The sequence below is a fragment of the Eptesicus fuscus genome, chromosome 8, assembly GCF_027574615.1.
Source record: "Eptesicus fuscus isolate TK198812 chromosome 8, DD_ASM_mEF_20220401, whole genome shotgun sequence".
Taxonomy (NCBI): domain Eukaryota; kingdom Metazoa; phylum Chordata; class Mammalia; order Chiroptera; family Vespertilionidae; genus Eptesicus; species Eptesicus fuscus.
The window spans coordinates 75,835,079-75,856,178 of NC_072480.1; the positions used below are offsets into that span (position 1 = coordinate 75,835,079).

Genomic DNA, 21,100 nt, shown 5'->3' on the forward strand with positions numbered 1-21,100 from the left:
TGGTTTGGGGAGACGTTGCCATTGGGAGAAACTGAGGGAAGCGTACAGGGGATCTCTCTTGATCCTTTCTAGCTGCATATGAATCTACAATTATTCCCAAATAAGAAGTGTAATTTAAATAAGGAGGGAGGTTCCAGAGCCACACCAGTTTGGGAAATACCGCATACTGGACCCCTCTTAGAGAGCCAAGCTCACGGGAAACATTAAGCTGTGTTTAACCGCTGCTTCTCCTTCCCCAGAATGTTGCTCAGGGTTAGCTGGATGGGCGTTGTCTTCCTCAGACCCGGCTTCTCACAGTGGGTCCTGATGGGCAGTGGTAGCACCAGTGGGAGCCGTGGAGCCTGGCCCCAGGCCACTGAAGCAGAATTTTTATTTCACAAGATATGCAGGCGGTTTGTCTGCCTGGTGCCGTGTGGAAGCACTGACCCAGGACACAGGGGGAACGCTAGCAGGGGGTTCTCTGTTCCACAGGCACCATGTCCCATTTGAACCCTGACTGGGTAGTCAGGACGAGGTTAGAGCGATTGTCCCAAGGATTACCTAATAGTGAGTGGCTGGGCTGGGCCCACCACCCGCTTGGTTGGGAGGCAGGAAGGCAGGGAGACTGGCTGCACAGCCAGCGAGTCCTCATTTCCACCTCTCCAGCTGCCACAGAGGATCCCGCCTGCCCCACACCCTCTGGCAGAATCTCACTGCCCTCAGAGACACTCTTCTCCCATCACGCACAGGTGGGTGGGCTGGGAGGTCCCTGCCTGTCCTGGCTACGGCTTTCTTCGTCTCTGAAACCCTTCATTTCCTCTCCTCTTAAAACTACAACCAACCTCCTGCTCACTTCCTTGACACTTTTCCCCAAACATTTGCTGAGCACCTACTGTGTGGTAGAATAGACAGACAAGGCTGTGGCGTCATGGAGCCGACATTTCTGTTGGTCCTGGCCTCCCTAGGTGTACCCCAGATGTTCCTGGTGTGCCCAAGGTGCCTCTCAGGTGTGCCACAGGTATGCCCCCATGTGCTCTAGGTGAATGCCAGGTGTGTCCTAGGTATCCCTCAGGTGTGCCCCAGGTGTGTCCTGGCCTCTTCCTTCTCTCACTCCTGTGTGGGGCCTCAGCTCTGGGTGTAGTTTGCGGGTGTGTGTGTGCATGTGCGCACCTCTTCTGTTTCTCTGTCCTAATCTCACCTGAATGCTCCTCTTGGTATTTTGGCTTTGCAGGCAAACCCAAGCGAGGGGAAGGGACTGATGCGGAGCTGTCCTCTCAGCAAGTGCCGGGGTATCTAGGTCCGAGCCAGCAGCGTGACACGGGAGCACCGCCCTCTCAGGGTCAGGTCAGGACAAGTCAGCCGTCACAGACTGGCCGGTTCCTCAGGGCCAGTGGTCTCTGGGGGATACCCCAGGATGCTGTGCACTGTGGGTTCTCTCTCTCTCTCTCTCTCTCTCTCTCTCTCTCTCTTCTCTATCTCTCTCTCTCTCCATATAACTCAAGAACTGACCGATTGATCTCTCTCAATTCTCACTTCAGCAGGTCTTCTTCTCCCTGGCTATTGTTCTTTAAGATAGAAATAAAATCTGCTGGGGAAAGAAACCAGGCATCCTCATACATTAAGGTTTCTCCCGGGGCCCCTCTCCCTTGAGTTCGGTCTCCTGTCTCCGCAAGGAAACCAATGGGCGGTCTGCCGGCTGCTGAGGCCAGAGGGCTGGAGGGGCGGCTTAGAAAGACGGAATCTCTGGGGCCTCAGCGAGGTGCCCCCAGGTGTCCCGGGGTTTGTCAAGACAGCTGGTTTCTGCGGGAGGAGCCCGGCAGGCCGGCCTTCTAATCTTTCCGGGAGCGGCTTAGGGGATTGTCTTTTTCTGGCACCTGCTTGCCGCCCCACCCCAAGAGCGTCCCCCATAACCCCGGGCTGGGATTTAGCCTGAGCTGTGTCAGCTGGGCTCCCCGGGGGCTCCTGGCGTGGCCCCCCGTCATCCCTGTACCGCGACACCTCCTGTCTCTGCAGCCGGGACCGGGCACAGGCCAAGGGCCGCGGGTCAGGCCCGCTCTGGACATCGGCGCCGAGGGCTAGCCCATGGCTCCCGGTGCCTGAGTGGCAGGAGGCGGGCGCCGGGATGGATTTCGGGTCCTTGGAGACGGTGGTGGCCAACTCTGCCTTCATCGCCGCCCGGGGCAGCTTCGATGGGAGCTGCGCCCCGTCCTCCCGGGACAAGAAGTACCGGGCCAAGCTCAGGCTGCCCCCGCTCTCCAAGTGCCAGGCCCTCGGGGCCAGCCTGGACCTGGAGTTCCAGAGCGTGTGCTCGGAGCAGCCCATCGGCAAGCGGCTTTTCCAGCAGTTCCTGAAGGCCGACGAGAGGCACGTGCCGGCCCTAGAGCTCTGGAGGGACATTGAGGATTACGACACGACCGATGTTGACCTGCGGCCGCAGAAGGCCCGGGCCATCCTGGCGGAGTACCTGGACCCCCAGGCCAAGCTCTTCTGCGGCTTCCTGGACGAAGGGACGGCGGTGAAGGTCCGGGAGGGGCCGGCGGCGAGCGGGGACGGGCTCTTCCAGCCGCTGCTGCAGGCCACCCTGGCCCACCTGAGCCGGGCCCCGTTCCAGGAGTTCCTGGGCAGCCTGTACTTCCAGAGGTTCCTGCAGTGGAAGTGGCTGGAGGCGCAGCCCACAGGCGAGGACTGGTTCCTGGACTTCCGGGTGCTGGGGAAAGGGGGCTTTGGGGAGGTGTCGGCCTGCCAGATGAAAGCGACGGGCAAGATGTACGCGTGTAAAAGGCTGAACAAGAAGAGGCTGAAGAAAAGGAAGGGGTACCAGGTGGGCAGCACGGCCAGGCACGGTGGAGGGCACCTCTGAGGTCTGGCAGGTGGGCGGGTGGGGTCCCTGGGCTGGGAGGGCCCTCGGGTGCTCAGGTGGCTGGCTCACCTTACTGTTTGGACACCGAGCCCCTCCCGTCGTGCAGCTGTTGGCTGGTTTCGAGTTCACCTGCGTCTCCTTGACCTAAGCCAGCCCCAGCTGTGCCGTGCCAGCGGCCGGTGCCAGCAGCCGTGCGCCTGGCGCGGAGGGGAGTGGCAAAAGGAGGCGGTGTGTGGCCCCTGCGGTCCTCCCGGCCCATGGCACAGTTTGTCCAGCTGCTCCTAACTAGCAGCCTCACGCTCGGCACACCAGCGGGTTGCTGACGTCCCTTCTTGGAGAGCGGCCTTTGCATCTGTGGGTGTGGGTGACGCTCTACACCCTGTCGCCCTCGGTTTTCACCAGCACCGCCAAGCGCAGCAGCAGTGCCGGGGAGGCTGTCTGGGATGGTTCTCCAGTCTTTACTCGGACTTTCTGGAATGTTCCCGAGCCCTGGCTTTTGCTGTGAGGGCACAGGCACGGGGAATCGAGCCAGGGTGGGTGCTGTCTTTTATGTGAGGCCGAGCCTGTCGGTGACGCCGGGTGCAGGCTGCTCCCCCAGGGCAGTTTCCCAGGGACGGGGAGTGAGTGGAGGCGCGGACAGGTTGCTGAGTGGGGTCCGCTCTCTCGAGCTGGAGTCAGACCCCATTTGGGCAGGATCAGCGAAAGCTGCTTAGGTCTTAGGCGCTCATCCCTCAGCCCCACACTCTGTCCTACACGGTTCATTGCCCCTTTCCCGCTGCACAGTGCAGGCGGGGAGGGGACGCAGCTTCTCGGGGTGCATAGCAGCCTCCACAGAACACCCCTCCCAGGGTTCCTGGATGGTGGGACTTTGGGGGGAAGCTGTTATCCCTCCCTCTTGATTGTCTGCCTGTAATTTGAATCCAGCAATGACAGTACTACAGGCTCTTCTCGCCCGAGGTCAGGACGCTCCTGAACATGACACGAAGTAAAATCAACCCAAGGTCTTCTCCTGCCGTGTGGACAGAAAGGGGCCTCTCCCAACACCAAGCACTCCTCCTTCAGAAAGGAATTCCAAACACAACTTGAAAAAACGTGTTCAATGGACGCCACGAGTTTTAAAATAAAGATAGAAAATGAACAGAGGTGCAAGATAGCTGGGGACCTCAGCTGTCCCGCTGTCCAGAGGTCTGGCCAGGAGGAAAGGCGCTGAGAGTTTGGCAGGATGATTGGTTAGATGTAAGAAAGGACGGGGCCCGGCCGGTGTGGCTCAGTGGTTGAGCGCCGACCTGTGAACCAGGAGGTCATGGTTCGATTCCTGGTCAGGGCACATGCTTGGGTTGTAGGCTCGATCCCAGTTGGGGGCATGCAGGAGGCAGCTGATCAATGATTCTCTCTCATCATTGATGTTTCTATCTCCCCCACACCCTATCCTTTCTCTCTGAAAGAAAAAGGACAGGAAGGAAAGTCAGCAATGAACAGGCAGCTAGGGGCCGAGCTGGAACCCCCACCTGACACGTTTAAGATGGGTTGTCTGGAGTGCCCCTTGCTGGAGGCTGCAGGAAAGTCCTCTGTGTGTGACTAATTTGCACATCCGAATTTGTTTATTTGCAATTGCTTTGTGCAAACCACTTTTAAAATGTATGTGCAACTCTGTGTCTATGTTGTCGGAATGCTTTCTGGTTTGCAGAACTTGGTCTTTTATGGCAACGTCACTTCCCTGCCTAACCCGGGGTGTTTTTTCGACATCTTGCCTTTCAGGGTGCTATGGTAGAGAAGAAGATTCTGGCGAAAGTACACAGCAGGTTTATAGTCTCTCTGGCCTATGCGTTTGAAACCAAAACTGACCTCTGCCTGGTGATGACCATCATGAATGGAGGCGACTTAAGGTAAGTGGGGTTCCTCTCTTCTGTGTGGGAGCTGGGGATTGGGAGGGCTGGAGTGGCTCAGCTTAGGGAGGGGACTTCTGGGGCCAATGGGCCTGTTTCTCACTGCAAAGACAACGGTGACATCTGAGGAAAAGCCGCATCAAAATCCACTCCTTTCTGTATTCCGGTTGCTGATACTCAAAACGATGTGTCCTCAGTCCCATGTGAAATCCCGGAACCTCACGAGGGTGGGGCTATGGCTCTCTAGTCCTCTGGTTTGTGTGGATGGGGGGTGGTTAGCATGGGGAACTGTGGGCTGAGTGCTAGTTGGGTGGGTGAGTAAAGGGGTAGTGGGGACCTCATGGGGGTTGAGGGCCTTATATGAAAAAGGATGGTAAATGAAGATGACCTTCATCATTGACCCACTCTTGGGGATGGTGGCAGATCTGAAAACATGATGTGGCCAAGTTTGGGAACGATGGCTTTGCTTGTCATCGGCAGAGAGAACCAGGTGGCAGCAATGCACGGTGCCTGATTTGTCAGGGATCCGACGGCCCGGTCCTGGGCTCCCAGGGGAAATCAGGTCACTGGCTCTCAGAGGGGGAAAGATCCACCTGATAGCTGGGCGACCTGACAGCTCTTGCTTCAGTGTGCTGGTGTGTGAAATGGGTATAACAGTGATACTGGTGTTCAAAGGCTGTGGAGAGGAGGCTAATGCATGTGAGGCACTAAGAGGGTCACAGTTGCTTACATCCAAGGGGGGACATGGCTGTTGCTGTTACTTGCATTTTCCCATCTAGTTTCATCTCCCCTGAACTCTGCCAAGTACGTTTGTTGGCCCCATTTTCCTGATGAGGGTTCTGAGTCTTTGACTAAGTAACTCCTGTAAGGTCATACAGAAGGGGAGCAGAAGGGCCTAGGAAGCTCAAATAACATGACTTAGAGCAGAAATTATCATGATACTGTACTGTACTGTACATTATACTACTATATGTTACACCACTCTATACCTTAGTACGCTACACTCTACAACATTATACTATACTATACTATACATCATTATACTATACTATACTCCATTCTACAGCATTATACTATACTATACTATACTATACTATACTATACTATACTATACTATACTATACAACATTATACTATACTATATTATACTATATACTATATACTATATACTATACTATACTATACTATACTATACTATACTATATTATACTACTATACTATACCACATTCTACAGCATTATACTATACTATACTATACTATACTATACTATACTATACTATACTATACTATACTATACTATACTATACAACATTACACTATACTATATTATACTATATACTATACTATATACCAGGGGTCCTCAAACTTTTTAAACAGGGGGCCAGTTCACTGTCCCTCAGACTGTTGGAGGGCCAGACTATAGTTTAAAAAAAAACTAAGAACAAATTCCTATGCACACTGCACATATCTTATTTTGAAGTAAAAAAACAAAACGGCAAAAACACCCGCATGTGGCCCGCGGGCCGTAGTTTGAGGACGCCTGCTATATACTATACTATACTATACTATACTATACTATACTATACTATACTATACTACATTCTACAGCATTATACTATACTATACTCTACAACATTATACTATACAACATTATACTATACTACATTATACTATACTACATTATACTATACTATACTATACTATACTATACTATACAACATTATACTATACTATACTATACTATACTATACTATACTATACTATACTATACTATACTATATTATACCATACCATACTGCACTACATTGTACTACATTATATTATACTCTAGTACATTGCATTACACTATACCATACTACACAACATTATAATATACTAGAGGCCCAGTGCACGAAATTTGTGCATGGGTAGGGTCCCTAATCCTGGCCGGCAATCAGGGCCAATCAGGTTCCCTGCCTCCCCACTTCCCCCTTTCCTCCTTCCCTCGCTGCCTGCACACTGCCACTGCATGGTTCCCCTTCTCCCCCGCCTCCTCCTTCCCTTGCCGCCTGCACGCCACCATTGCGTGGTTCCCTGGCTCCCTGCCTCCGCCCCTCCTCCTTCCCTCACAGCCTGTGTCCGCTGCCACCCACCCCTGGTTCCCCGTCCCAGCCTGGGGCCTGGACCCAATAGGGTGATTGGGACCTGCTGCCAGGGGGAAGGACTGGGAGGCTGGCCGGAAGGCCGATTGGGGCCTGCCTTGGGGAGGGGCCAACCACCACTGCGGTGGGTGGATGGCAGGCCGATTGGGGCCTGCCAGTCAGTGTTTGGGGCCTGCAGGCTGGGGGCAGCTCCTTCTTCCCCCTGGTGCTCAGTGCACATCATAGCGACTGGTCATTCTGGTCAGTCTGGTCGTTCCTTCGTAACAGTCACTTAGGCTTTTATATATATAGATACTGTAATACTACACTACACTATACTAAAATACACTATAGCAAATCATGCTATAGTAAATTATATTATATATACATTATACTATACACTATCTTATACTATATACTAGAGGCCTGATGCACAAAATTTGTGCAAGGGGCTTGGCCCTCACAGCCACGGCAGCTGCCTCGGCCCTTACAACCCTGGCTTTGTCTGGAAGGTCATCCAGAAGGTAGTTCGGCCATCCAGTCTAATTAGCATATTACACTTTTATTATTATAGATTATACAATACATTATATTAAGCTAAACTACACTGTAGTACATTACATTATACTGTACTAAAATATTATACTATGCTGCACTATACTACATTAGACCACACTATACTATGCTATACTACATTACACTCTGCTATACTACACTATAAATTCTATCTAATAAAGAGGGAATATGCTAATTGACCATCACACCCTCACAAAGATGGCACCCACAGACAATAAGGAGGGAATATGCTAATTAACTGCCATGCCCTCAAAGATGGCAGTGCCCACAGCCACAAGATGGTGGCGCCCAGTCCCCTCAGCCCCACTGGGGTGGCAGGCACACGGCACAGCCTGGCCACTCTGTGCACCTGCCTCCGGAGTCCCCCAGTTCCCTCAGCCCCCCAGCCGCCCAGGGCCGGCCCGAGGCACAGGCAAGCCTCGGATGGCAGCTGCCCAGCCGCCCAGAGCTGCCCAAGGCGCAGGTAACCAGGGCCGGCTGAGGCTTGCACTGCCGGCAGTGGCAGCAGCAGAGGTGTGATGGGGGCATTGCCTTCCCCTGATTGCCAGGTTGCCTCCTGCCCCTGAGGGATCCTGAACTGTGAGAGGGGGCAGGCCGGGCTGAGGGACACCCCCTCCAGTGCATGAATTTTCATGCACCGGGCCTCTAGTGTAATATAAAAGCCATTTATGTTATTATTCCAGCAGTCTCATTCTCAGGCTGATTTGAGGGTTTCTCTATTCTTTTTTAATGTTTCCTGGTCTGCCTCTATTTTCCCTGGTTGCTATCTAGTTTAAGTAATTTATTTCCTTTTATTTGTTATGTTTTTCCCCCGTGTAAAGCGTGACAGTGGAAAACATGAGAAAGGACAGTTACAGGGGATTGAGGTTGGGAGGGGGTCCTGCTGCAGGCCCAGCCAGGAGTCTGCATGTCCGGGTTGGGTGAAATAGCCGACATGCTTACATGACTCTGTATTGACTGCTTATATTTGGGTAACTCAGGCTGCCCCGCCTCTTCCCCCCTTCCCCCCCCCCCCCCCCCCCAGCCCTTACTTGTTTGGTTGGTGATGGTAGAATGGCTCTGGGCCCATCTCTGGCATCTGCAGGCCAGGGCTGGGAGGCCAGAGAGGACTGCACTTTGCTGCCTCATTTCCCCCATAACACCTGTGGGGAAGATCTTGAGGGCATGGGCACCAGCTGCCAGGGGTCTTGATGTTGCCACAGGCTCTTCAGGCTAAACACTGAGGCCCCCAAATGACCAGATGCTTTACTGACACAACATAGGATTCTGAGGCCCTCCCTGTTTTCCCAAGATTTTACTTCCACCCCAACCGTCGTCACGCTCTTGTAGTCGTGCCAGAAAAGCACAGGCCTCCGCATAGTCTGCCTCCAGGTACCACATCTACAACGTGGATGAGGAGAACCCTGGCTTCCAGCAGCCACGCGCCGTCTTCTACGCGGCCCAGATCCTCAGCGGCCTGGAGCACCTGCACCAGAGGGGCATCGTCTACCGAGACCTCAAGCCTGAGAACGTGCTGCTGGATGACGAAGGTGAGGCAGCCTCCCCGCCCGGCCTCCTCTCCCGGCCTCCCCTGGCCCAGCTGGACTTTGTGGTCCAATGGGTCATCTGTAGGGGGGCATGGGCTGGTTTTGACAAATGCTTGTCAGAGCTTTAAGTGGCACCAAGACATTTCTTAAGTTTGTTTGCTGTTCCTTTAGCTATTTTGCAAAAGAATGGCATTGTCTCCAAATGGAGTTTTTGGATGGACTTCGATGAAATTTGGTACCTAATGCGGCACCCAGAGTTACAGGGAGCTAAGCCAGGGTGTCTATCGTGTGTGGGACTATTGGTAAATAGTTAATATTTTATGGCCAAACTCTCACTCTGTCACTCTTTTCTTTCTGCCTTCTCTGTCAAATTGGGATTCTTACCAGAAAATAAACATAGAGATTTAGGCTTCCTTTACGTATATCCCTTTAGATTGACCTCCCTTTCTGTCACCAAGTCACACAAATGCATGGGCATTCTCAAAGGCCGTTGCTGCAGAGCTTGGGAAAGAGAAGACAGAGGAGGAAACTGAACTTGGGTGGATTATACTCCGAATTCAGGTTGCAGGCGCTGAGGGGACCCCTCAGTTCCTCTGTAGATTGACTGGGGCAGAGGCACCTGGGTCCTGAGGCCTCGTGCCACCCCCCTGGAGTGTGCATGTGAGTGTGTGAATGCGCATGTGTGCGTATCTGCACGTGTTCACGAGTGTGTGTATTTATGTGTGAGCAGGTGTGAGCAGGTGTGTTTGTGGGTACATGTATCTGTGCACATGTGCACGAGCATTTGTGTGCGTGTGTGCACGTGTGCAGAAGCTGGCTCTTGGCTCCTGTGGGCTCCAGGAACACCAGGTGCCTTTGTTCTGTGGAGCCACATATGACCTCAGCCCATGTTTGCTTTCCAGGGAATATCCGAATTTCTGACCTTGGGCTGGCCGTGGAGCTGAAGGAAGGGCAGACCAAGACCAAGGGCTATGCAGGGACTCCAGGTACGAGTCTGAGAGCAAGGATGGGAGCGGCGTCTCTCAAGAGGAGGGGTGAAGCCCTGGGGGTCCCCATGGCCTGGGGTAGGTGGCACGGTGAGGGCTGGGGGTTGGTAGGGCAGCGGCTCCCTCATCCTCAGAACAAAGAGTAAAACCAGAAGGGCTGGCTAGTGGGCCTGCACAGCTGCAGCAGGAGCCTGCGCCCACTGCAGGGACAAGCCCTCCCCCCTGAAAAACCATGAATGGTTTTAACATGCTGTACCCTCTGTTATGAAAGCTTCCACCTTTGATGGCTTTCTTGTTTGTGTCACAGAATCCTCCAAATCCTTGGGGTTTGGGCTTTTTTGGTGTTTGTACCTGTCACGACAGTGTCTGTCCTCATCTGTGGCTTTATTTAGGGAAAGATCTAATCTTGAATTTCTAGATCAGGCGTCCTCAAACTACGGCCCGCAGGCCACATGCTGGTGTTTTTGCCGCTTTGTTTTTTTACTTCAAAATAAGATATGTGCAGTGTGCATAGCAATTTGTTCATAGTTTTTTTTAAACTATAGTCCGGCCCTCCAACTGTCTGAGGAACAGTGAACTGGCCCTCTGTTTAAAAAGTTTGAGGACCCCTGTTCTAGATTCTCAGCCAAATCTATGAAGTTCCACTCCTGGCATGAGTATGTGAGTGGAAACACTACTCACGCATTTCAGGGTGATTCAGATCATTAGGAGAAAGCCCAGAAAACTCCAGAGCCAGGATTTGAAGTAGTTTGACCTCCAGGATATAGCCTGACCTTGTTTGTGCCGAGTGCGAGGGCCCTGCCAGCCACCAGAGGGCCCCATAGGCTTTGCTGTGGCCACTGAGCTACAGCTGTACTTTGAACAGAAGCTTTCCAGGTGGGTGGCTCTCCTGACCAGTGCATGCAAGCATGGCTCTGAGCATTTGGGCTCAGGTGAAGGGTGTAACCCTCAAACAGCGGCAGCAGATGCTGAAGTTAGGGTAACTTATAAGGCTGGGGCCTCCAGCAAAGCCACAGGGGGCTGCCTTCTGGATCCTTCTTCTTCAGCCCCTCTGCACGAACCCTAGACCCCACCGAGGGCCAGAGCCTGTGAGCCTCTGAGCCTCTGCAACTGACCATGAACAGGGTGCTCACCTTGGCTAGGGCTGTGCCTGCCCAGTGGGATTCTCTAAGAGCTATAAGGCATGCTCTCTGTCCTCAATGAGTTTCTAGCCAGGAGCGGGGGATGAGTCAGTATGTGGAGGAATTAGTAACTAATTAATTAATTAATACAACAGGTATTTGTTGGCTCTTTGCCCAGGTGTCACGTAAGACCCCAAGGGTTAAAAAGGATGCATCGTTTGGGACTGAGTTGGGTGGAACAGACTAGAGGTGCCACTGAGTTATTTCTCACAGGAGATGATCACATCCCTGTGGTCTGATTGGCCCGTCTCTTGGGCCCCATTTTAAATCTAGAAGTTGTGATCGGTTGAACATATCCTTTTCACAAAGTCTGAGCAGTCTGGACTACAATGTAATTCCTCGAAAAGCAGGACTTAAAAAGGTATATTCAGGACCAGGAGGTTCTTTGGAATTTGACTCCTGTAACCTCTTTGGAGAGAAATGATTCTTGCAATCACATCGGCTTGGCTGGCGTTGCCAAGCACATCTCCCTTTTAGAAAGTTACCATGATCATGGGTATACTGAAGGGCCAGGAAGAATAAAAAATAAATGGACGCAATTAGCCTTGCTTACATCAGAATCTCTGAAGTCGTTTAAGCACAGAAGCCTGTGCCCAGCTTATAACACCTGCCCCTGGTCCCAGGGAGTGGCCCCAGAAACTGGCCTGCTTACCCTTCCCACATGCTGGTCTGGCCTCTACGCAGGTGGCAGTTAGGGAGTGGAGATCCACATCTTGTTGACCTTCAACATGTGCAGCTCAGCACATGGCCCTAATACCCCAATACGGCACAGACCTGGCAGGGAAACAGACGCGGTAATGGTGGGCATCTGACCTGATCCTGGAAGTTGGACTAAGCCAGGCACAGGCACCTGACAAATTCTTTTTTTTTTTCTTTTTTTTTTTTAGAGGGCTTTTGTTGTGTTTTTTTTTTTTAATGAATCTTTATTGTTCAGATTACAATTGTTTCTCCTTTTTCCCCACATATCTCCCCACCACCCAGTTCCCACCCCCCCTCTGCCCTTACCTCCCCCCCCCGCTGTCCTTATCCATAGGTGTATGATTTTTGTCCAGTCTCTTCCCATACTCCCCACACAGACACCCCTTTCCCCCTGAGAAATATCAATCCACTCCCATTCTATGCCTGATTCTATTAAGTTCACGAGTTTATTCTGTTCCTCAGATTTTTAATTCACTTGACTTTTAGATTCACTTGTTGATAGATATGTATTTGTTGTTCATAATTTTTATCTTTCTTCTTCTTTTTCCTCTTTTTAAAGAATACCTTTCAGCATTTCATATAATGCTGGTTTGGTGGTGATGAACTCCTTTAGCTTTTTCTTATCTGTGAAGCTCTTTATCTGCCCTTCAATTCTGAATGATAACTTTGCTGGGTAGAGTAGTCTTGGTTGTAGGTTCCTGCTATTCATCACTTTGAATATTTCTTGCCACTCCCGTCTGGCCTGCATGGTTTCTGTTGAGAAATTAGCTGATAGTCGTATGGGAGCTCCCTTGTAGGTAACTAACTGTTTTTCTCTTGCTGCTTTTAAGATTCTCTCTTTGTCTTTTGCTCTTGGCATTTTAATTATGATGTGTCTTGGTGTGGTCCTCTTTGGATTCCTTTTGTTTGGGGTTCTGTGTGCTTCCTGAACTTGTAAGTCTATTTCTTTCATCAGGTGGGGGAAGTTTTCGTTCATTATTTCTTCAAATAGGTTTTCAGCATCTTGCTCTCTCTCTTCTTCTGGTACCCCCATAATTCTGATGTTGATTCGCTTGAAGTTGTCCCAGAGGCTTCTTACACTATCTTCAACTTTCTGAATTCTCTTCTCTTCATGCTTCTCTGGAAGAGTGTCCTTGGCCTCTTTGTATTCCAAATCTTTGAGTTGATTCTTGCAATCCTCTAGTCTGCTTTTGGGTCTCTGTATAATATTTTTTATCTCAATCAGTGTATGTTTAATTTCTAGTTGGTCCTCATTGAATTTATCGGCCTTTTCAGGAAGAGTGTCCTTGGCCTCTTTGTATTCCAAATCTTTGAGTTGATTCTTGCAATCCTCTAGTCTGCTTTTGGGTCTCTGTATAATATTTTTTATCTCAGTCAGTGTATGTTTAATTTCTAGTTGGTCCTCATTGAATTTATCGGCCTTTTCCATGAAATTCTTAAAAAACCTTATAACCGTGGTTTTGAACTCTATGTCCAGCCGCTTGTTCTCCTCCATTTCTTTGGTTTGTGATCTGTTTCCTTGCCTTCTCATATTCTCTGCTTCCCTAAGTTGGTAGGGTAGTTTTGTGTACTAGGTGTCCTATTGGTTCAACGGGTCAGCCTCCCAGTTACTTGAGGTGGACACTCTTGGTGTACCCTTGTGTACTGTGTGTCCCCCAGCAGGAGCTACAGCAAGGGCTAGTTTTCTCCTCCTTTGCTTGGGCGGTTTTGGAGCAGTCTGACTGGAGCTGCAGTTGGTTAAGCTGCTCCAGAACAGGCCATTTATATGCAAAAGCCGCTGTGTGGAGCCGGGGCGGGTTTGTAGAATGTGCGGGGCGGGGCCTCAGGGTGGGGCCTCAGGGCTGGGCGGAGTCTCAGGGCGTCACTAGGCTGGGGCGTGGCCAACAGCGATGGCTGCCGTCAGCCGTCTCTGCCTTTCCACGTTTCCAAGTCCCTGCGCCCCCGCGCTCCAGCGCAGTGAACAATGATTGCTGGGCGCACCACTGCAAAAAAGTCACTCTCACTTTCCGACCCGATGGCCGAGAGTCCAGCTTCTCCCCGTAGGTGCCTGGGTCCCCCGAGTGTCCCCAGAAACTGGATTTCAGAGTGATCGGGAGCTTGTCTCCCTGCGGGTTGAAGAAAAGCCGCGTACCCAGCCGCCCGCCGCCGGCCCGATTCGCGTGCCTCCGTACCTCAGCTTTTCAGCGATTGTGCTTCTTTCTCTTCTTAGTTGTAAATCTTCCACTCAGCCAGCTTTCCCGTGGTTCTGGGTGGTAGACGTTTTTGTCTTTTAGTTTTATTTTTGAAATTGTTGTGTGAGGCAGCAGATTAGTTGTTTAACTATGCCGCCATCTTGGTTCCTCCCTTTTGTTCCACCTGACAAATTCTTACTTGCTTTGCTGAACATGGCATCTTCTGTCCGAGACAGAAGCATAAAGCATGTGATTGGGAGCATTTAACAGTCAGACAGCACAGGACTTAGGCACACGGACCCAACACTGGGCTCTACAGGTGGACGCCAGGCTCTCAGACCTTCTATCTCTGTGACTTTGGAGAACTTGCCTCACTTCCTCACCAGTAAAAGTGTCGTAATTACCCTCCATGGGTAATATTAGAAGTGAGAAGACAATGGGAAAATGTCCTAAAAATTAGAGAGAAAATGATTTCCCACCTAGAATTTTATATCTCGCTCAACTATCAGTTAACTATTAAGGGGCAATAAAGGCATTTTTTTTTTCAGATACAAAAGTTCTCAAAAACTTCAGCACCCTTCCTCAAACTATTTGACCAAAATAAGGGAGTCAACGGAAAAGTTGACTTGGGAGGAAGATATATAGAGAGAGACAAAAGTTTTCAGGATGACAGGGAGATTCTAGGCTGCTGACTGCACACGCGAATCCATATTAGAGCAGGTTGGAAGGTTCCAGAAGACTTTTTGATGAGGATGAAACTGATAAAATATTTAATATATCAGAACATGACAGGTATTAGAGAATTGTTGGGGAATATTGGGTCAAATTAACTATAAGAACATAGTGAAAGAACTAGCAAGTGAAAGAAAAGATAAGATAATCTGGGAAAACCAATAAAAACTTGTCAGAAAGGAAATATAACTGGGGCTTAGTTTTTGGTTCAGTGGGGAATAGTTGAGCTGAGTGCTGACCAGCCAGATGATGTATCAGGAGAGGGAAGAAGGAGAAGTGTGTGCATGGTGGTGGAAGGAAGAGGAACAGACCCTCAACTTCCAGAACGAGAAGTCAATTGAGGAGGCCCCGTGGGAACTACAAAACCAGCAATATAAGCTTGTTATTTAGAAGTATGGATATTAATTCCAAAATAACGATCTGAAAGGATACTGAGATGGGGATGAGGTGGAGGAGGAAGGGTTATGTCCTGTAGAACTAGCTAATTCTTTATGTGCCTGAATAAATTTGATACAAATGAAAATTAAGTTATTGAAAGACTATTAGGCGGAGTAATAGCAGGTTTAACTACCATACCGAAGGATAATGTAGTGGTTCAAAGCTCAGATGCCTGAGTTTGAATCATTCTCTGTTACCTATTATCTATGATATTGTGAACAAGTTAGTTCCCTAAGTAATAAGGGAAAGTAGTGGCACTTACTTTGGTGTTGGGAGGTTTAAATGAGATCACTTTGTATCTTTACCTGCCACACAGCAAGCAGGGTGCTCACCTTGGCTAAGGCTGTGCCTGCCCAGTGGGATACTCTAAGAGCTATAAGGCATGCTCTCTGTCCTCAATGAGTTTCCAGCCAGGAGCGGGGGATGAGTCAATATGTGGAGGAATTAGTAACTAATTAATTAATTAATACAACAGGTATTTGTTGGCTCTTTGCCCAGGTGTCAGCTAGAATGGGGGTCAGCTAGAATAAGTGCTACTAAAGGGTGCTGATATATGGACCCACATCAGTCAAGAACAAGGCCTCCTTGAGTTCTGAGAGCCTGGCCATGGTGAGCACCCCTCCGCTTCAGCCTCAAGTGTGGCCCCTGGGACAATACCCCTTCTTCTTTGAAATGTCTTGGCTTAAATCTCTCCTTTTGTGCCCTTTCAGGAAGCATCTTGGTGCTTGTCTCTGCTACCCTCACGACCACACACAGAGATAGCCCCTGAGGTCACACACTCATGCCTGAGAGGCAAGAACCACTGTCTGTCATGGTGGATCTAAGGGGAGATGAAGCTTCACGCCATGTGTATAGAGCAGTGGCTTCAACCAGAGGCAATTTGCTCCTAGAGGACACTCGGCAATGTCTGGAGACATTTTTGGTTGTCACAACTGGGGAGGGCATGCTAAATAGTGGATGGAGTCCAGGGGTGCTGCTCAGCACCCCACAGTGCACAGGGCAGCCCCACCACAGAGGATTTCCTCCCCAATGTCACCAGGCGCACATGGGAGCATCGGCTCTGTGCTCACCACTGGCTCCGTGCAGCTGCGTCTCTGAGTCCACACTGTGCTCTTGTCTGGCAGGTTTCATGGCTCCAGAACTCTTGCGGGGTGAGGAGTATGACTTTTCTGTGGATTACTTTGCCCTGGGGGTCACGCTGTACGAGATGATTGCGGCCAGAGGACCCTTCCGAGCCCGGGGAGAGAAGGTAGGAGGTGGCCTGGCCATGCCCATGCAGCTGTCCTGGGGTTGACTCTCTTTGTTGGGTGGGTGTCATAGGAGGAGGTGTTGCTGCAGCTGACCTGGTGGGGAGCTGCTTAAATCTTGAGCACTAGGCTTCTCATGGAAGGTCCTTCATGAGCAGAAGAGAGGAGACACAGTGACTCCATCTACGTAGCTCATGACACTGGGGAGCATTTCAGGGTGAGAGGTGCCTGAGCTTTCCCAACCTCACCCCTGTGAGCAGCACTCACAGCCCTCCCCTTGAGGCTGCCTGGTTCCTTTGACAGCCTTTGTCCTCTTCCCTGTAGACAAATACTAAAAGCCCCCTCCCACGATCCTAAAAAACCACAGGACCTGCTTCAGGTGCAGCATGGTAGCTTTTTTTAATGTCTTGGAGGAAAGTGTCATCCCATGCTGTGCCCTCATCCCTGGCCTCCCACACTCCTCAATCCTTTCCTAGGTGGTCTGCCCCAGGCATCTCCATAAACCGGGAATGTGGAGGCTGAGTGAGAAAGGAGGCACCTCCAGGGGCCTGGTGTGAATGGCAGTCTTTAGACATGGCACTGCACCCACCCACCTCATTCTGTATGGAGGTCACCCCCAGCCTTTTCTTCTGCCTGGACCTCCTAGAGTGTCCGCCCCAGGCCCCAATCCTGTCCCCCATTTTCTAAGAGCAGAGAGTACTCCCATGACTAATACAACAGTCACTCTGTATCTCTGCAACTCCATCTTGACCTCTAGTCACCAGTTCTCTCTCTTGACTTCCAACAGCTTGGAAGAGCAGAGTAAGACCAATGGTGGGGCCGCAATAGGAGCTCCCAGCTCCCATCTCAGAGCTCTCGCTGACCCACAGCCCCAAGCACACTCCCTATTTGCTGTGTGTTAATAAGCATGATGGGCTTTTATGAGATGCCCAAAGTGAACCAAGCATGTCCTTCAGTACCGTGGAACCTGTCTCCATAATGACATGAAGGAAGGAACCTAAATACACCCACAACATGAATGGGCCTCAAACTTGTTAATTAAATAATGTCATTTCTAGGAAATTTAAGGAAAGGCATATCTATTCTACTGTGAGAGGAAATGGGTCTGTGTTTGCCTGAGGTCAAGGTGAAGGTGGGCTGCAGAGAACACAGGGGAATTTTGGGTGATGGTGGTGGTGGAGTATCTAGGTGTTGATCAAAGCCCTTCACTTGTGTCACTGAAGATGGAGTTTTGTGGTATGTGTATTATACTTGATAAAGCAGATTCAAAACAAGGTGAAATGACACCCCTCAGGTTTCTATCTAGTTAGAAGACTTCTCTACCAGCTCTATGAAGTTGACTTATTGTTTCTTGTCATTCTTTTTTTCTCCAGTAGCTAATGAGTGATTATATTTAACTAGTGGCCCAGTGCACAAAATTCGTGCATGGGGCGGGGAGGGGCGCGGGTGTCCCTCAGCCCGGCCTGCACCCTCTTCAGTCTGGGACCCCTCAGACATTCCTCTCGCAATCCAGGACCGCTGGCTCCTAACTGCTCACTTGCCTGCCTGCCTGATTGCCCCTAACCACTCTGCCTGCTGGCCTGCCTGCCCCCAACTGCCCCCCCCCCGCCAGCCCGATCACCCCCAACTGCCCCCTCTGTTGGCCTGTTCACCCCAACTGCCCCCTCCTCCCGTCAGCCTGATCGTCCCCAACTGCCTCCCACTGCCAGCCTGCTCACCCCCAACTGTCCCCCACTGCCGGCCTGCTTGCCCCAACTGCCCTCCCCTCCTGGCCTGATCACCCATGACTGCCTCTGCCTCGGCCCCGCCACCAGGCTTTGTCTGGAAGGACGTCCGGAAGGTCTCCCGGTCTAATTAGCATGTTACCCTTTTATTAGTATAGACATGTCCACCAGAGCTCCTTAAACTCTACTGCACCCCAACTTTGACCAGCACCTTTAGGGTTCCACTCCTTTCACTGGAGATGTTGAGCCATTCTATGCTGGGAAGGAGAGTGCACTCAGGTGTTCCCGTCACCTCTGCCTCGGTGTGAAGGAGAGGCCGGCCTCTTTCTGAGAGGAGCGCTAGCCCTGCCCAGACACCAACAGAGGCTGTCTAGTCTCCTGGAGCCTGAGAGGCCAGCTCTGATGATGTTGGTGGGCTTGGCAGGGGTTTAACATGATGTGTGTCCCACCATGCAGGTGGAGAACAAGGAGCTCAAGCAGAGGATCCTCTCGGAGGCGGTCAAGTACACTGACAAGTTCAGCCAGGCCAGCAAGGACTTCTGCGAGGCTCTGCTGGAGAAGGACCCGGAGAAGCGCCTGGGGTTTAGAGATGGGACTTGTGATGGGCTCCGAGTTAACCCCCTCTTTAAAGACATTAATTGGAGACAGCTCGAGGCTGGTACTGTTGGCATGCCTTTGGATCTGGGTGGGGGGAGAGAGGGGTGTACCTGTTAGGTGACTCTTGCTTGCCTCACCCATCCTATAGTCATCATCTAGGCTTAGCTCAATATCAGCAGAGCAAGGACACCTGGTTGATGCTCTTCCAATAGCTACTCTCAAGACCCCTTGGAAAACTACCATCCTCTAGTACTTTATTCATCCCCCATGCACCAGGACTATGTGTTAATGGATTAGGCCTTTTAGGACACCTGCTAGAGTCTGGAAAAGATTGAATGTAATATGTAGTGAATATGCTGGCTGGCCTTTGATCCAAGCCTGCTGTTTTTCATTTCCATACACCGTTCTTTCATGGAACCCATGATCCACATCAAGGCAGGATAGCTCAATCTGTCTGTTTGGGAGAAATTCATTCCTTCTACCAGCATTTGTTATCAGGTGCCATGTGCAGGCTCCTGTGTGTGTGTGTGCATGTATATGTCTGTGTGTGCAAGTATGTGTGTGCGTGTGTGCTTGTGTGCATGTGTCTGCGAGAGAAAAGTGTAGGATACAATCACATGCCCAGAATTTACAGCCAGGGTATATAAACATGTGACTAGGTGGCAGGAGCCCCAGAACAGTGAGTAGTCAAGAAATTCCTTTGCAGGAAAGGGTCAGAGCAGAGGTGGGTCCTGGCTGATCTGAAGGGGGCTCACCAGGAGAGCTGTTCAGACCAGCCCAGGATGGGGTGAGGGCACACAGCTCTGAGTGATTAGAACCTGGAGTAGTTGAGTCATGGTTAGTCAATGGTCTGGCAGCCCATCCATGAGCTGAAAGGAGGGAGCGGGTGATAAGTGAGAGGGAGGCAGGGTCAGTCCTGGGCGACTGAAGTTCTGAGTCTGGTGACTGGGGAATCGCCTCCTGAGTAGGTTTGAAAGAAAGCTGGCTTTGGAAGGATGAGAAGCTCAGCTCTGAGCATGTGGGATTCCAGGTGTCTGACCTGCATACGGTGGTGCCCAGGGAAGGCTGGCTTGAGGGCATGAGTATGGGGTCTGCAGTGAGGAAGGGTAAGGCAGCATGAAGGGAGGAGACCATGTGGAGCAAGAACACACTGTCCTTCATGTCGGGGCTCTGTGGGGGACGCCAGGACCCTCTCAGGTGTGCTGATTTCTTTGTTAGCAACTCAGACACCCCTCCAGGAAGGGCAGCAGCCAGACCATGGCCCTGCTCCCCGAGCCATTTCACATCTGTGTTTTCTGTCTTCCGACAGGGATGCTGATCCCCCCCTTCATCCCAGACTCCAGAACTGTCTATGCCAAGAACATCCAAGATGTAGGGGCCTTTTCCACAGTCAAAGGTGTGGTCTTTGAAAAAGCAGATACAGAGTTCTTCCAGGAATTTGCCACCGGCAACTGCTCCATTCCCTGGCAGGAGGAGATGATTGAGACGGGCATCTTTGGGGAGCTGAACGTGTGGCGTGCTGATGGGCAGATGCCCGATGACATGAAGGGGATCACCGTGGAGGAGGCTGCTCCCTCCTCCAAGTCAGGAATGTGTCTGGTTTCCTAGATGTGGAGGAAAAGGGACCTCCCTCCGCAGCTGGCAGGGCTGAATAGGCCTTTGTGAGTCAGTGGAGCCCTCGTGTGGTGACAGGCAGCTCCCGCCTGTGTGGCGAGCTGCTCACAGCAGGGGCAGGAGAAGGAGGCACAGAGTCACTAGACTCCAGGCCCAGGGTCAGGAGCTCCAGCTTGTAAATAGTCCACTTCTTTTGCCCCATTTCACTCAAAAAAGACACAACCATGGCTCCTGGACAGAGTGCAGCGACAATACAGAGCTGTCCAGGCTCCTGTATGGACATGCAAGTTGGCGGCGGTGTTGAGCAGCTGGGCAATGGCTGCTCAGATGAGAGGACGCTTAGTTTGGGTTTCCTGGCACCTTAACTGCAACTTCCAAGAGCCCCATCCTTGGTGGAGGCCTTCTCTTGGTTGGTCCAGGGGGTGGCAAACCACAGCCCTTGGGCTTTGGGGCACCATGAGAGAGGCCTGGACTGGTCCCCCTTCACACCAGCTCCTGTTCCTCCTGCCACCTGGTCACTGGCAGGGCCCTGGGGACATGCCCTCAGCACCCCCTGACCCTCAGGAAAGGAGTAGATCTTGACAATCAATGGCTTTGGAGGGTTGCTGGCCAAAACTAGGACCCAACTACCTCCTTTTTGCTCTAGAGCCTGTGTAGGAAAGATGACCCAAGCCCTAAGCATGCGTGTGTGGTCCAGATGATTGCTAGGTGTAGACTCTCTAGTTCTGTGGAGGCATTTCAAGTGTGTTCCTTAGAGTTACCT

The 21,100-nt window shown here is 51.2% G+C and overlaps 1 protein-coding gene across 1 annotated transcript; it reads left to right on the plus strand.

The window, feature by feature from the left end:
• The first annotated feature begins 2,101 nt into the window (after positions 1–2,101).
• GRK1 (G protein-coupled receptor kinase 1) lies at positions 2,102–20,331 on the plus strand. The gene is made up of 7 exons (XM_008143908.3): positions 2,102–2,800; positions 4,598–4,725; positions 8,794–8,951; positions 9,851–9,934; positions 16,280–16,404; positions 18,583–18,784; positions 20,033–20,331. Exons 1-7 carry the CDS (start codon positions 2,102–2,104, stop codon positions 20,329–20,331), a joined length of 1,695 nt encoding a protein of 564 aa, XP_008142130.2.
• The last annotated feature ends 769 nt before the right edge of the window (positions 20,332–21,100 follow it).

Bases quoted from the DNA above. Each gene is read 5' to 3' on its own strand.
- GRK1 (XM_008143908.3), top strand. From the start codon at position 2,102: ATGGATTTCGGGTCCTTGGAGACGGTGGTGGCCAACTCTGCCTTCATC. The intron at 8,952-9,850 runs GTGAGGCAGCCT...TTTGCTTTCCAG, and splicing joins CGTGCTGCTGGATGACGAAG to GGAATATCCGAATTTCTGAC. The intron at 18,785-20,032 runs GTACTGTTGGCA...GTCTTCCGACAG, and splicing joins TTGGAGACAGCTCGAGGCTG to GGATGCTGATCCCCCCCTTC.